Source organism: Scylla paramamosain, chromosome 9 (genome assembly GCF_035594125.1).
Source record: "Scylla paramamosain isolate STU-SP2022 chromosome 9, ASM3559412v1, whole genome shotgun sequence".
NCBI classification, from domain to species: domain Eukaryota; kingdom Metazoa; phylum Arthropoda; class Malacostraca; order Decapoda; family Portunidae; genus Scylla; species Scylla paramamosain.
The window spans coordinates 23,017,367-23,032,628 of record NC_087159.1 but is presented as its reverse complement, the minus strand read 5'-3'; the positions used below and the strand labels follow the sequence as shown (position 1 = coordinate 23,032,628).

Below are 15,262 nucleotides of genomic sequence, written 5' to 3'. Positions count from 1 at the left end.
CGAGGGTCTAGGCCAGCAAGGGCATGGAAAACGTAATTGTGAAGAATTTTAGTAGGTAGCATGAAGTAGTCAGAGGGTGGAGGAGAGGGAGGAACAAACCTGGAATCGTCCAAGGTAGAGTTTTTAGCAAAGGTTTGAGTGAAGAGTTCAGCTTTAGAAATAGATGTGATAGCAGTGGTGCCATCTGGTTGAAATAAAGGAGGGAAGGAAGTAGAAGCAAAGTTATTGGAGATATTTTTTTGGCTAGATGCCAGAAGTCATGAGGGGAGTTAGATCTTGAAAGGTTTTGACACTTTCTATAAATGAAGGAGTTTTGGCTAGTTGGAGAACAGACTTGGCATGGTTCTGGGCAGAAATATAAGTGCATGAGATTCTGGTGAGGGAAGGCTTAAGTACCTTTTGTGGGCCATCTCTCTATCATGTATAGCATGAGAACAAGCTGTGTTAAACCAAGGTTTGGAAGGTTTAGGTCGAGAAAAAAAGTGAGGAATGTATGCCTCCATGCCAGACACTATCATCTATGTTATGCATTCAGCACACAAAGACGGGTCTCTGACATGGAAGCAGTAGTCATTCCAAGGAAAATCAGCAAAATACCTCCTCAGGTCCCCTCAACTAGCAGAGGCAAAAAGCCAGAGGCACCTTCGCTTAGGGGGATCCAGAGGAGGGATTGGAGTGATAGGACAAGGTACAGATATGAGGTTGTGATCAGAGGAGCCCAACGGAGAAGAAAGGGTGACAGCATAAGGAGGATTAGAGGTCAGGAAAAGGTTAAGAATGTTGGGCGTTTCTCCAAGATGGTCAGGAATAATGCTACACATCATTATTGAATTACCTTGCACTTTGTTGATCCTTTATCTTTTCTTGTTTTCTATCCATTGTAGAAAGCAACCTTTGCTACTGGCAGTCTCTGTGCCTTAATCTCTGCAGGGGATTGATTCATGCACCATAAGTTGGCTAACTCAGACATATGACTGCAGGCCACAGAGCTGTCATTATTTTATGCTATGGACTGCTAGTTATATGCATTGCCTCCCCCCCCCCCTCTCTCTCTCTCTCTCTCTCTCTCTCTCTCTCTCTCTCTCTCTCTCTCTCTCTCTCTCTCTCTCTCTCTCTCTCTCTCTCTCTCTCTCTCTCTCTCTCTCTCTCTCTCTCTTTCTCTCTCTAGAAGTGGCCACATTTTAGTTACTAAACTATGATGCTAGCACAAGTGTTTGATAATATTTCACACCTAGCACTCATGGATTTGCTTACCCTCATGCATAGGTTTTGTGATTTTATAACTTTTTTCTCCATTATTATATTTTCAGATGGTGTGTTAGAAATGTGATAACAGGAATATATTAAACATTATTCTTGTTGTATTGTGCAAGAATTTTCTATAATTTGGTATTTGAATGAGGTTTTCTTTAAAAGTTGCTTTTTTTTTTTTTTATGTAGGAAGGACACTGGCCAAGGGCAACAAAAATCTAATAAAAAAAAATGCCCACTGAAATGCCAGTCCCATAAAAGGGTCAAAGCAGTGGTCAAAAATTGATGAATAAGTGTCTTGAAACCTCCCTCTTGAAGGAATTCAAGTCATAGGAAGGTGGAAATACAGAAGCAGGCAGGGAGTTCAGAGTTTACCAGAGTTTAGTTATCATTGTTTGAAGTTAGTCAAAATTATTCTTAAGTTTTGAAAGGAAAATATCAATGACTAAGAAAGTATTTTTGCTTCTCAAATAGTAAGTTTGGATTTTTTTCAAATAGTCTCAAAAAAAACATCCATTAGTAATGATTTTTGTCATCTGTGTTGCACCACCAAAGTTTGAAAAAAGAAAATGTTCCACTTTTACGAGCTTTAAATACACTTTCTGACATTTAGAAAATGGCTTTTACATTAAAACTTTTACACTGGGCATCATATATACTTGGTAACTAATAAAGGAATAATTAAAAAAAAAAACTGATTTGTAGATATGCATGCACAGGGATTGTAATGGATTTAACTTTTATTTTAATTTTCATTACAGGCATACAAGGCAGGATTCCTGGGCAAGAATGCTTGTGGATCAGGCTATGACTTTGATGTTTTCATGCATCGGGGAGCTGGAGCCTATATCTGTGGGGAGGAGACTGCACTCATTGAGTCCTTGGAAGGCAAGCAAGGAAAGCCACGCCTGAAGCCCCCATTTCCTGCTGATATTGGAGTGTTTGGTTGCCCAACAACTGTAGCAAATGTAGAGACTGTTGCTGTAGCACCGGTAAGATGAAGTTCAATATTTTGACTATATCCTAAAATTTGCTACCATGTTGTAGCAGATAAGAATTTAAAGATTTGAAAGGATATTTTGTAGGGAAGCTTTCAGCTAATACAGGTGGCCTTTCTGCCCTTTTTACAAATGAGTTAAGTGGTTAAAAAATTCTTAAAAATTTTTACTATATACAGTGAAACCTTGGTTACTGAATGCCTCTCTTTTTTTAACAAATCGATTTCCCAGCAAAATTTTGAATTCATAATTGCTTTGGTTGCTGTACCATAATTTGATTCTTGAACAAAGTTGCTTGATTTCAAATACTGAAAGAAAGCAAAAACTCCCATTTACTACTAATCTCAAGTTTCTATGAATATTTCCTTCTTTTTATGTATTTGGAAGATAATGTAGATGTGATCCTGTTGAAGAGTCTCAATGTAAACAAACAGTTTTTAGCTGACTTGAGAGTAATCCTGAGACACCTGTGGCTCTTTAGATGACCCCACAATGCCATCACTACTGCACAACTGTATTTTCCCAGTAGCAAGATGTCTAAGTGTTATGATCACCTTAATTTTGGCAGTAAGTGGTTTGCTCCTCTCTGTGTCACTCTGTAAGGCTTCCCTCACTAGACTGAAGAGAAAGAGAATACCTGCACAGTCTAAAGAATATCTTCTGATGAGTTCCGTGTCACAAAGTTCATTCGATACATCCTTTCTAGATAAATATTTCCTGAGCTGGAGATGCGGAACCACTATCTTGGCAGCAGGAGCATTTGTCATAAGCTGCTAAAACAGGATGGACAGGTGCCTGGGAACTGATTAATCCATTTTACATTGAATCCTATGGGGAAAATAGTTTGTTTTCATACATTTCGGATTTTGAATGGCATTCAGGAACAAATTAAGTTTGAGAACTGAGGTTTCACTGTATTGGAAATCCAAATATTAATTGTATTAACATATGGGTAATCAAGTGCCATGTGGAGAGACTTGTTCAAATGAGTTGAAACTTTAAAATAATAGTGTTTAATTTAAAAAATTTTCTGTATATCTTCTGTATATCATCTACTGCTATTTTCATGCTAACTGCTCTTCTGATCTTTCTAACTGCATGCCTCCCCTCCTCTCACGGCCTCGCTGCACTAGACTTTCTTCTTTCTCTCACCCCTATTCTGTCCACCTCTGTGATGCAAAAGTTAACCAGTATTCTTAGTCATTCATCCCTTCCTCTGGTAAATTCTGGAACTCCCTGCCTGCTTCTGTATTTCCTCCTCCCCATGGCTTAAACTCCTTCATCATTTAGGTTTCAAGACACTTATCCTTCAATTTTTGACTACTGCTTCAGACCCTATTTGGGGATGGGCATCTCAATGGGCTTTTTTTTTTTTCTATTATTAGATTTTTGTTGCCCTTGGCCAGTGTCCCTCCTACATAAAAAATCCTTGAAAAAAAAAAAAGTCCTTGGACCATTGAATAACACAGTTCAACCATGTTGATTAATCTCTTGACCCAAAGTCTTACACACTCACACACATTGTCATGTGTGTAAATTTGTGTGAATGTGTGTGTACTTTAGTATTTTTGCAGATTGAGGCAAGTTTGTAATGTTTCATCTCTTAATACTTAATGATCATATTACTCTTTTGTTTTATGTACTTGGCTGTACTCCATATCTGCACTGGTTAGGGGAGATCAACTCCCATGAGTGACAAATTTCCAGGAATGTTTGACAGCATTGAAAAAAAAAAGGCTGGTAAAGAAATAATTCAACACAAAGTACATCTAATAAAGCATATCTAGTAGATGAAAGTACCTTAAGATATGAAATATAGTAACTAACCAAACATCATTCATCAGCTTAGTACTGTAATTTACATAAATTTCATACAGTTGGTCACTGAAATCTTATTTTACTGATGAGCACTTACCATTGTTTTCAAGATTATCGTGTAATAGCCTCCATTTCAATATGTATGTGCATATATAATTCCCTGGTCTTTTGGGGATGAGGATATGACACCACTTGTGAACACTACGGTATGTACAAGGCCAACAGTGAACTCTAGTGGTTGCATTGCATAACCTAGTCTTTGTTCACTTTACTGTATTATATTGAGGACATGGATACTGTGTGTTCACTTTGCTGTACTATATTTAGGACATGGATATCGTGAAAGGAAGTATAGCACGTGGTCGCTTTACTCACAATGACATCATATGGGGTGGTAGAGCCAGTCAGGGCAATCTTCTTCATTTGTTTTCTGCTTGTTACCACCAAGAGATAGGCGATGCATCTGAGTAAACTTCACTTAACACTGAATAACAGTAATATATTGATATATCAGAAAGTTTAGAGTTGGATATATGATGAAAGTTAAAGGGAGAAAAGATTAACATACCTGTTATGAGCAAGAGAAAGGGGACATTCATGTCTGAAATGTATGGTGGGTGGTGGTGCCTATCCTGCATTCCAATTGAATGGGAATAACAACACAGGAATTAAATTGAAGGAAAAGTAATATGACATTAAAAGTATTTATGAGTTAATTAATTCACTTGGAGCCAGGAGGGAGGATGGTGGCTGGTGAAAACAGCCTCATTTTCTTTGATTCTTACTCAAATGTAATAACCAGGATTACAGGAGATCTTCCCTACAAGAAGAAATTTTCACTCTCTTCATTCTGTTTACATCTAAAACAGCTGTCATCAATTCCTTCACATGCAGAGGAAAAATAAAACATCAAACACTAGTGACTTTGACACTATTCTTGACCTCATGGTCAAATTTCTAAAAATCAAACAACTGATACTCCTTGACTTACAAATGAGTTAGGTCTCAGACAGCTGTTCATAAATCTTTATTTTATAAAATATTGTGGGGTGTACAGTACCCTCTCAAGCTTTCTTCCAAAGCCATAGCACTAAATTTGAGGATTGCAAAACTCAGGATATTAAAAAGACTGAAACATGCTTATTTTTGCTAGCCATGTAGCTCAGAAGTGTGTAAGTGTGTTTTGTCCTCATATTCAGTATGATGCAGCAGTGCAGCCATGCTGCAGAGTCTAAGCAATAAGGTGCTTTTTTTTTTTTTTTTGAAGGGGGTGGTAACCAAGGGGAAAAAAAAAAAGAAAAAGAAAAAAAAGAGCTGTCTAGGTGCCAGTCCCCAACCAGAAGTCAGAAAATTTAAAAATAAGTGTCTTCAAACCTCCCTCTTGAAAGAGTTTAAGTCATACGATGGGAGAAATACAGAAGCAGGCAAGGAGTTTCAGAGTTTACCAGAAAAAGGGAAGAATGATTATGAATACTGATAAACTCTTACATTAGAGAGGTAGACAAAATAAGGGTGAGAGAAAGTAGAAAGTCTTGTGTAGCGAGGCTGTAGGAGGAGGGGAGGGATGCAGCTAGCAAGATCAGAAGAGCAGTTAGTGTGAAAATAATGACAGAAGATACCAAACTGATGCGACACTGGCAGTGAGAGAGGGGATGAAGACAGTCAGTTAAAGTTTTAGAGATGAATTCATTAGACAAAATGCTGTTACAAGTGATTTGGGATTTCTCATTAAGCCAATTTCAGCCACACAGTTACATGACACCACACCTCACAACTGGCCACACAACAAACTATATCAAACTGTCACACCACATGAAGCCACACCACATCTAGCCACACCACAAGCATCACATCCAGCCACACCACAAGCAACATCACATCCAGCCACTTCACGAGCCACATCTTACCCTCCACACCATGCCACACAAAACAAGTAGCACCCAGCCACACCATGGACATCATACCACACATTATACCAGACACACTAGAGCCCATAACACATTTTAGTCAACAATCCATATCTTAATGTTTTTGTTGAGTTTAGTCTCTGCATATTTTTTTTCTTTATCATATCTTTAACTAACATTAACTAGAGACTAGCCAGTCCACATAGCAATATAATATTTTGCTGTTCCTGCATTCTGTCCTGGCATACTTTTTCTTATTTAGTGTTTTACTTTCTTTATGTACCACTTTTATCTATAGTCCCACAAATCTATAGAAAAATATTTTCTTGTGTCCTTTCACAGTTCTTTTTCTTCACTTCTTTGTATTTAGAGATTTTGGTGAAGCTTTTGCTGTTGCCTTGGATATATCAAAAGCTTTTGATAGAGTCTGGCACACAACTTTGATTTCCAAACTACCCTCCTATGGCTTCTATCCTTCTCTCTGTAACTTCATCTCAAGTTTCCTTTCTGACCATTCTATTGCTGCTGTGGTAGATGGTCACTGTTCTTCTCTAAAATCTATTAACAGCGGTGTTCTTCAGGGTTCTCTCCTGCCACCCACTCTCTTCTTATTATTCATCAATGACCTTCTAAACCAAACTTCTTGTCCTATCCACTCCTACACTGATGATACTACCCTGCACTTTTCCACACCTTTTCATTGACGTCCAACCCTTCAGGAAGTAAAGATTTCACACAGGGAAGCCACAGAACCCCTGACTTCTGATCTTTCTAAAATTTCTGATTGGGGCAGAGCAAACATGGTATTGTTCAATGCCTTAAAAACTCAATTCCTCCATCGTATCAACTCGACACAACCTTCCAGACAACTGGCCCCTCTTCTTCAATGACACTCAACTGTCCCTCTCTTCTACACTGAACATCCTCGGTCTGTCCTTTACTTATAATCTGAACTGGAAACTTCACATTTCATCTCTAGCTAAAACAGCTTCTATGAAGTTAGGCATTCTGAGATGTCTCCACCATTTTTTCTCACCCCCCCGCAGCTGCTAACTCTGTACAAGGGCCTTATCCGTCCATGTATGGAGTATGCTTCATGTGTCTGGGGGGTATACCGCTCTTCTATACAGGGTGGAATCAAAAGCTTTTCGTCTCATCAACTCCTCTCCTCTAACTGACTGTCTTCAGCCTCTCTCTCATCGCTGCAATGTTGCATCTCTAGCTGTCTTCTGCCACTATTTTCTTGCTAACTGCTCTTCAGATCTTGCTAACTGCATGCCTCCCCCCCTCCTGTGGCCTCGCTGCACAAGACTTTCTTCTTTCTCTCACCCCTATTCTGTCCATCTTTCTAATGTAATCATTCATCCCTTTCTCTGGTAAACTCTGGAACTCCCTACCTGCTTTTGTATTTCTACCATCCTATGACTTGAATTCCTTCAAGAGGGAGGTTTCAAGACACTTACCCTTCAATTTTTGACTACTGCTTTGGGCCCTTTTATGGGACTGGCGTCTCAGTGGGCTTTTTTATTTATTTGTTTTTTTGTTGTCCTTGGCCAGTGTCCCTCCTACATAAAAAAAGAAAAATAAATAAATAAAAAAAAGTTTTTCACAGTCTTCCTAAGTTAGTCACCTGCTTATTTTTGTGTCATTCCATCCTCATTTCCCTCTAATTTATTGATATTTCTGATTACTTCTTCCATCTTTGCTGAGGTATAGAAATTTACTATTGATGACATTACCCTCAAGGATGCACCCCAATTATAGCACCCAAAAATTTGAAAAAAATAAAAAATAAAATAAAATAAATAAATGAATAAATAAATAAATAAATAAATAAATAATAATAATAATAATAATAATAATAATAATAATAACAATAATAATAATAATAATAATAATAATAATAATAATAATAATAATAATGCAAGAGTAATAATAAACTAAATTAAAACCAAGAATCATAAAACATAAATAAACAGCACAATATTAACAAAACAACCATGGGGCAATGAAAACCCAGCAATATCCTTTCCATTTTTGGAACCATTACAAACAATGAATCATCAGGCAGTGAGTGAATGATAATGATTATCTTGTTATCAACCCCCAAGTGAGAGATGATGCAGCTGTGAGTGTCTCAGGGCTCTGACAGGTGATGCCTACATGCACCAGACAATTTTCCCACCATAAATCAAATGAAGGTGGGAGAGAAATGTTTTGAACATTATTTGGCAACATGTACAAAGGTGTTCTGTACTACTTTCTCGTGACTGTCTGGTTGTCTATACAAAGTGAGGATTTTGGAAGGAGCTGATCTGCTCTCTTCCTGATGCATAGCTAAGTGCAAACTCAAGCCAGTTTTGTCCACTCCAAGTAAGTGCTGTTAGACAAGGAATCACACTTATGGAACTTCTGGGCACAGTGGAAGAACATTCCTTTTGAGATGTGGGGAGAGCAGTGAGGGGCACATGGGGCAAGACAAGGCGGGAGCTGTGGGTGTGTGACCTGTAGCTAGTGCTGTATCCAGCATAACGAAGACACACACACACACACACACACACACACATACAGGAAGGTGTATCAAGATTAAAAGTTGAAGAAAAAATCTATGTGGATGCACTGGACATGGCAGAGGTTATGAACAATAGTTTCAGGTCTGTATTTATTGTGGAAGGGGAGTTTGATGCTGGAAGGGATAAGTTGGTGAGGAATATACTAAGTACAGTCCCAGTCAGTTATGAGGAAATACTTAAGATGATGGAAGAACTTGATGTAAATAAAGCAACTGGTCCAGATGGAGTATCAAATTGGATATTGAAGGAATGTAGAGAACAACTGGCTGATAAAATTCACAATCTAGTGGTGACTTCACTATCACAGGGAAGAGCACCGAAAGATTGGAAGAGAGCAAATATTACACCAATATTCCAAGGAGGAAATAAAGAAAACCTAAATTATAGACCAGTGTCCTTGACTAGTGTTATAGGAAACTATGTGAAAGAACAATAAAGGAAAGATGGATGGAACACTTGGAAAGAGATAAAGTTTTGGTGAATTGTCAATTTGGATTTAGGAGGGGAAGATCATGCTCCATGAACTTATTGTCCTTTTATTCAAGGGTAATCAATATTGTGCTGGAGAGAGACAGATGGGTGGATGGTGTCTACTTAGACTTGAAGAAAGTGTTTGACAAAGTACCATGCCGAAGATTGCTATGGAAGATAAAAAAAATATGGAAAAATTGGAGGAAGACTGCTAGAGTGAATGGAGGATTATTTGGATGATAGAGATGAGAATAGTAATACAAGACCAGAATTCATCACGGCTGAGAGTAGCTAGTGGTGTCCTTCAGGGGTCAGTGTTGGGACCAGTAATGTTTGTAATATATGTGAATGACATAAATGAAGAAATAGACAGTTATATGAACTTATTTGCAGATGATGCTAAGCTGATGAGAAGGGTAGAAAATGTAAATGACTGTATGGTACTGGAAGATTATTTAAATAAGATGGAGGTCAAGAATGTTGGGCGTATCTCCAAGATGGTCAGTAATATCAGTAGGGTGTTGCACCAATTGCTCTAGGTCTTGGAGGATAGCAAAGTTGTAGGCTAGTTCACCTGGATGGCCAGCGAAGGCAGAGGAAAGCCAAAGCTGGTGGTGAACATTGAAATCTCCAAGAATGGAGATCTCCGCAAGAGGGAAGAGGGTCAGAATATGCTCCACTTTGGAAGTTAAGTAGTCAAAAAATTTCTTATAGTCAGAGGAGTTAGGTGAGGGGTATACAGAACAGATAAATATAGTTTGAGAGTGACTCTGTAGTCGAAGCCAGATGGTGGAAAACTCGGAAGATTCAAGAGCGTGGGCACGAGAGCAGGTTAAGTCATTGCGCACATAAACGCAGCATCCAGCTTTGGATCGAAAATAAGGATAGAGAAGGTAGGAGGGAACAGAAAAGGGGCTACTGTCAGTTGTGTGTGTGTGTGGAGATGGAACAACATGAGCCTGGTTCTTAATCCTGTATGTCATAACTGGGTAAATACAAATAAACACATGCACACACATGCACTGCATAATGTAGTGGTTAACATGCTCATCTCACAACCAAGAAGGCCTGGGTTCGAGTCACGGGTGCAGTGAAGCAAATGGGCGAGCCTCTTAATGTGTAGCCCCTGTTCACCCAGCAGCAAGTAGGTACAGGATGTAACTCAATGGGCTGTGACCTTGGTGTGCTGTCCCATTGTGTGACGTTTGAGTGGTCTCAGTCCTGCCCAAAAGTTGATCAGTATGATCTCTGTGCTCTTTCTGTAGGTGAATGGCTGATTGGATGATCAGCAGATGACCATAGGTGAATCACACACACACACACACACACACACACACACACACACACACACACACACACACACACACACACACACACACACACACACACACACACACACACACACAAAAGCAAGGTAAGCATCATTTCTACATGAAGTTCAGACAGTAATTACTGATTGATTCTCTGTATGGTATCTTGTATTATGCATTAAGATATTCTTATAAGCAAGTGTTAGACAACTTTGTGTTTTATATTGTGTAGTAAAATAAAAAGTTCAGTTAATAAACTGAATAGTTAATGGATAAATCCATGGCTAGTTTAGATATTACACTTATTTTTATAACTAATAACAGGATATTTTAAAGCATTCTGTGTTATACTTGTATAACCTTGGATATTCATTGTTAACAGTGCTGTCTACATATATCACCATACAACAGTTCAGACTAGTTTTATGCCATTTTCTTCAGTGTAATCCATGTTGAATCCTTCCTGTATACATACTGACACACCACTTTTGTGTGCTAGCTGCCACACTTATGGATGTCAACCAATTCCTTCAAAGTTAGCCCAACTCTGTTCAATAACCACACTTCATATATGAATAAGCTTTTTTCTGGGTTGCTATAATCTGCTCTTGTGTAAGCAACACTTAAGTATAATTTTGATAAATCAATGAGTAGTAAGTTTTTATAACACTAAATGAGCTCTCTCTTTTAATTAAAAAAAACACTTCTCCATCAGCCAGCCAAAGTAACATTATCAACATACTAATAATGAATTTGTTTTATCCCAGACAATCTGCCGTCGAGGAGGAAGCTGGTTTGCCAGCCTGGGCCGTACACGTAACAGTGGCACTAAGCTCTTCAACATCTCTGGCCATGTCAACAACCCATGCACAGTGGAAGAGGAGATGTCTGTTCCCCTTAAGGAACTAATTGAACGCCATGCTGGGGGAGTCACTGGTGGTTGGGACAACTTGCTGGGAGTCATTCCAGGAGGCTCATCCACCCCAGTCATCCCTAAACAGTGAGCTTCAAAACTGTCCCTTACACTGTCAGCTTCTGCATTATTATAATCTCATATAGAATACCACTCAGTGCAGCTGTTTCTCTATGTGCCCTGGCTTCATCTGTTTTGGACATACTCTTTTGATGTTTTGAATGATCAGTGATTGATAGTGTAATCATCTTGCAGAAAAGATCCAGGAACTTATTAAAAATAAGACTGATATTAGTTATATACAGTGGGATCTCACACCTAACAAGTTTACATCTAACAAATTCACATCTAGTGAAGTATTTTTTTCCCTTATTCGTATCTAATGCATGAGTTTCAAATATAACAAAATAATTCCAGATACATGGTTCAGACCAGCTGCCCCTTAGGTGAATGCATGATCTCATCATAATTTATTTTCTACTGTACATTTAGGTGTGGCCCGCTTAGGGATTTGGCCTTTCTCTGCCCTGCCAAACCTACTTGTGCAGCACCTTAGATGATCTGAGAATACCCTTGCTTTCAATTAAAGGTCCTCCATTGATCTCACATTTTTTTCATCATAAATAAGTTCTTTCTCAATACTGTGAAGCACACAAGGGCATGTGACTGATGTGGAAGGCTAAGTTTCCATTGTTGATGGTGAGGAAGTGACTTTGTTCACCTGCTTCCACCTGACCTGTCGTGTGTGGCCGTGGCCCATCACTGTGTGACCTTGGTAAGCTCAGAGCACAGTGTTGTCAAGTGTTACAGTATAAATGTACATCAAAATCATTGCCATTATCCTCAAAGAAACAATATATTCATTATATTTTTGTCATCCTTCTTAAAGAAATTGATATACTCAGATTCATATTGAAGCAACAAATAATTGACATGTCAGACAAACACATGAGTATTGTGACTGACGTGGCAGGACGATGGGCTGAAGAATTCCAACAGGGCCCACGCCTAAATGCACAGTACGAAATTATTTTACACCTTCCACTCGTACCACCTCAACCAGGCTACTGACCCCAGTGGCAGTCTCCATTCTCTGTCTGAGTTGTATAATTGATTTTTATTTGCACTTCCATTGCCTAAATTCCCATCTTGTGTATTTGGTGATGGATCACACCTTGTGCCATGCCACCCCAATTCTCAGGAAGTATTGAGGTGAAGAATAAAGAGCTTGTGAAATGTGGGAAAGTTATGGCAAATCCTAATGAAAACAAGGGAAAAGAAACTGATTGATGATGAGGACATAAGTGATCAAATTGATGATATTCTGGATGATTTTTCTGGAAAAAAATAATGTAGATGAAAGGATAAAAAAAAAAAAAAAACTTGCAGAGTTATTGCAAGGGGTGGCAGAAAGAGAGAGGATGGTGGGAGTGGTGGTGGGCTGGTGGACTTGAGGGAGCAGACTGACTGTAGTCTCCCTTCTGCCTCATATACTGGTCATCTTACCCATGCACTTAATTTCATCATTCACATGCAAGTTATCCACATTAAGTCTTAGGTATTTATTTTATATTTTGTGTCAGTATGTTTAATTAAAGACTTAAATTAATGCCCATACTGTATATTTTGAGTGAAAATAGGACTTCAGTCCAAATTTTTCTTACCTATTATAATTTTTCCCACTGGTTTATGTATGTGCATGTAATGAATTCACAATTAACGAGTTTTTCTTAGTACAGTGGTACCATGACAGACTCATAACTCAATTAGCTCATGTATCAGATCAGTTGCCCGTATTGAAATTGATTTAAATGCCATTAATCCATTCCAGCCTCCAAAAACCCACTCCAATTTTTTTGCTACAAGTTTTTAATTACAGTAAAGCCTCAATATAATGAACCTCTGTTTACCAAATTTTTGGTATAACGATCCCTTTAAGGCTATTTAACACTCGTTTTATTTTACGAACTAAACTTCACAATTTACGGCATATTTGAAAATTATTGAATGCTTGCTTTATTTTATGAACATTGTAGGTCTTAAAATGTGGAAGAGTTGGCTGACACCCAGTCAAACTGATTTATGAAAGATGGTAAGGTTTTTCTCTCTCAGAGGTGAGCCACACCCTCTGCAGTGACATGATGCACAGCTAATTCCTCTCTCTCTCTCTCTCTCTCTCTCTCTCTCTCTCTCTCTCTCTCTCTCTCTCTCTCTCTCTCTCTCTCTCTCTCTCTCTCTCTCTCTCTCTCTCTCTCTCTCTCTCTCTCTCTCTCTCTCTCTCTCTCTCTCTCTCTCAACATATCTTTTTCCCTTGTTTTGTCTCTTCTTGTTATATATATATATATATATATATATATATATATATATATATATATATATATATATATATATATATATATATATATATATATATATATATGCAGTGGAACCTGGGTTTTCTAATTCAATTAATTCCTGAATGCCAAAACCCATAACTATTTTCCCCAAAGGAATCAATATAAAATAGATTAATCCATTCTCAGACACCCATCCATCAGGTCTTAGTGGGTAATGGCTGATGCTCCCACTACTAAGATGGCCGCTTCACATCTTCAACTTAGAAATTTTTTTCATCCAGAAAGGATGACTACATAGTTGCTCTCAAACTAAATTCATCTGTGCTGTATACCTCTCACCTAACTCCTCTGACTGTAAGAAATTCTTTTACTACTTAACTTCCAAAGTGGAGCACATTCTGACTCTTCCCTTTTGCAGAGATCTCCATTCTTGAAGACTTCAGTGTTCACCACCAGCTTTGGCTTTCCTCTCCCTTCACTGACCATGTCTGGGGGTGTTCCACTCATACCATTTTCTTTAGACAGGGTGGCATCAAAAGTTTTTCATCTCATCAACTCCTCTTACTGACTGTCTTCAACCTCTTTCTCATCACTGCAGTGTTGCATCTCTAGCTATCTTCTACCACTATTTTCATGCTAACAGCTCTTCTGATTTTGCTAACTGCATGCCTGTCCTCCTCCTGCAGTCTCGCTGCACAAGACTTTCTTTTTTCTCTCACCCCCTATTCTGTCTACCTCTCCAGTGGAAGAGTTAACCAGTATTCTCAATCATTCATCCCTTTCTCTGGTAAACCCTGGAACTCCCTGCCTGCTTCTGTATTTCCCCTTTCCTGTGGCTTGAACTCCTTCAAGAGGGAGGTTTCAAGACACTTATCCTTCAATTTTTGACTACCATATTGGATCCTATTCGTAGTCTGGCATCTCAGTGGGCTTTTTTTTTTTAATTAGATTTTTGTTGCCCTTGGCCAGTGTCCCTCCTACATATTAAAAAAAAAAAAAAATCACAGTTGTAAATATCTGTGATAGTTGGTCATTGCTTGGGTTACAACTTTTCTGGTCCATCTTTCAGTGAACAGACTAGTTTGCTTACAATGCATGATGTATTTAGCTAATTAATACTTTATCATGATTATTGAAATCCCAAAATCTAAAACATGTATGTTGAGTGTAAAATATAAGTTGAAATGAAATGGGTTATATCTAATATATGCATATCTGTTCCTGTTGGAACATGCAAACATCAAACAGTCAGTTTGTTGACAGGATGTGAAAATTAATTTTGTTATCTATTATTATCCAAATATATTATTTATTCTCTCTCTCTCTCTCTCTCTCTCTCTCTCTCTCTCTCTCTCTCTCTCTCTCTCTCTCTCTCTCTCTCTCTCTCTCTCTCTCTCTCTCTCTCTCTCTCTCTCTCTCTCTCTCTCTCTCTCTCTCTCTCCAACCAGAGTTTGTGAGGAGGCTATTATGGACTTTGATGGATTGGTGGCCTGTCAGACTTCTCTGGGCACAGCAGCTGTCATTGTTATGAATAAGCAGACAGACATTGTGAAGGCCATTGCTCGCCTTATTGAGTTCTACAAGCATGAGTCCTGTGGCCAGTGTACCCCTTGCAGAGAGGGTGTCAATTGGATGTACAAGATCATGACAAGATTTGGTGAGTTTCTCTATTTCCTTTTTTTTTT

General features: G+C 38.5%; 1 protein-coding gene across 1 annotated transcript in view; it reads left to right on the top strand.

The window, feature by feature from the left end:
* Positions 1-15,262, top strand: part of LOC135103717 (NADH dehydrogenase [ubiquinone] flavoprotein 1, mitochondrial-like) — a 119,736-nt gene that overhangs the window by 89,510 nt on the left and 14,964 nt on the right. Inside the window, exons 5-7 of the mRNA XM_064010347.1 lie at positions 2,013-2,243; positions 11,096-11,328; positions 15,026-15,234. Coding sequence (XP_063866417.1) covers positions 2,013-2,243; positions 11,096-11,328; positions 15,026-15,234 — 673 coding nt within the window. The remainder of the gene's footprint in view (positions 1-2,012; positions 2,244-11,095; positions 11,329-15,025; positions 15,235-15,262) is intronic.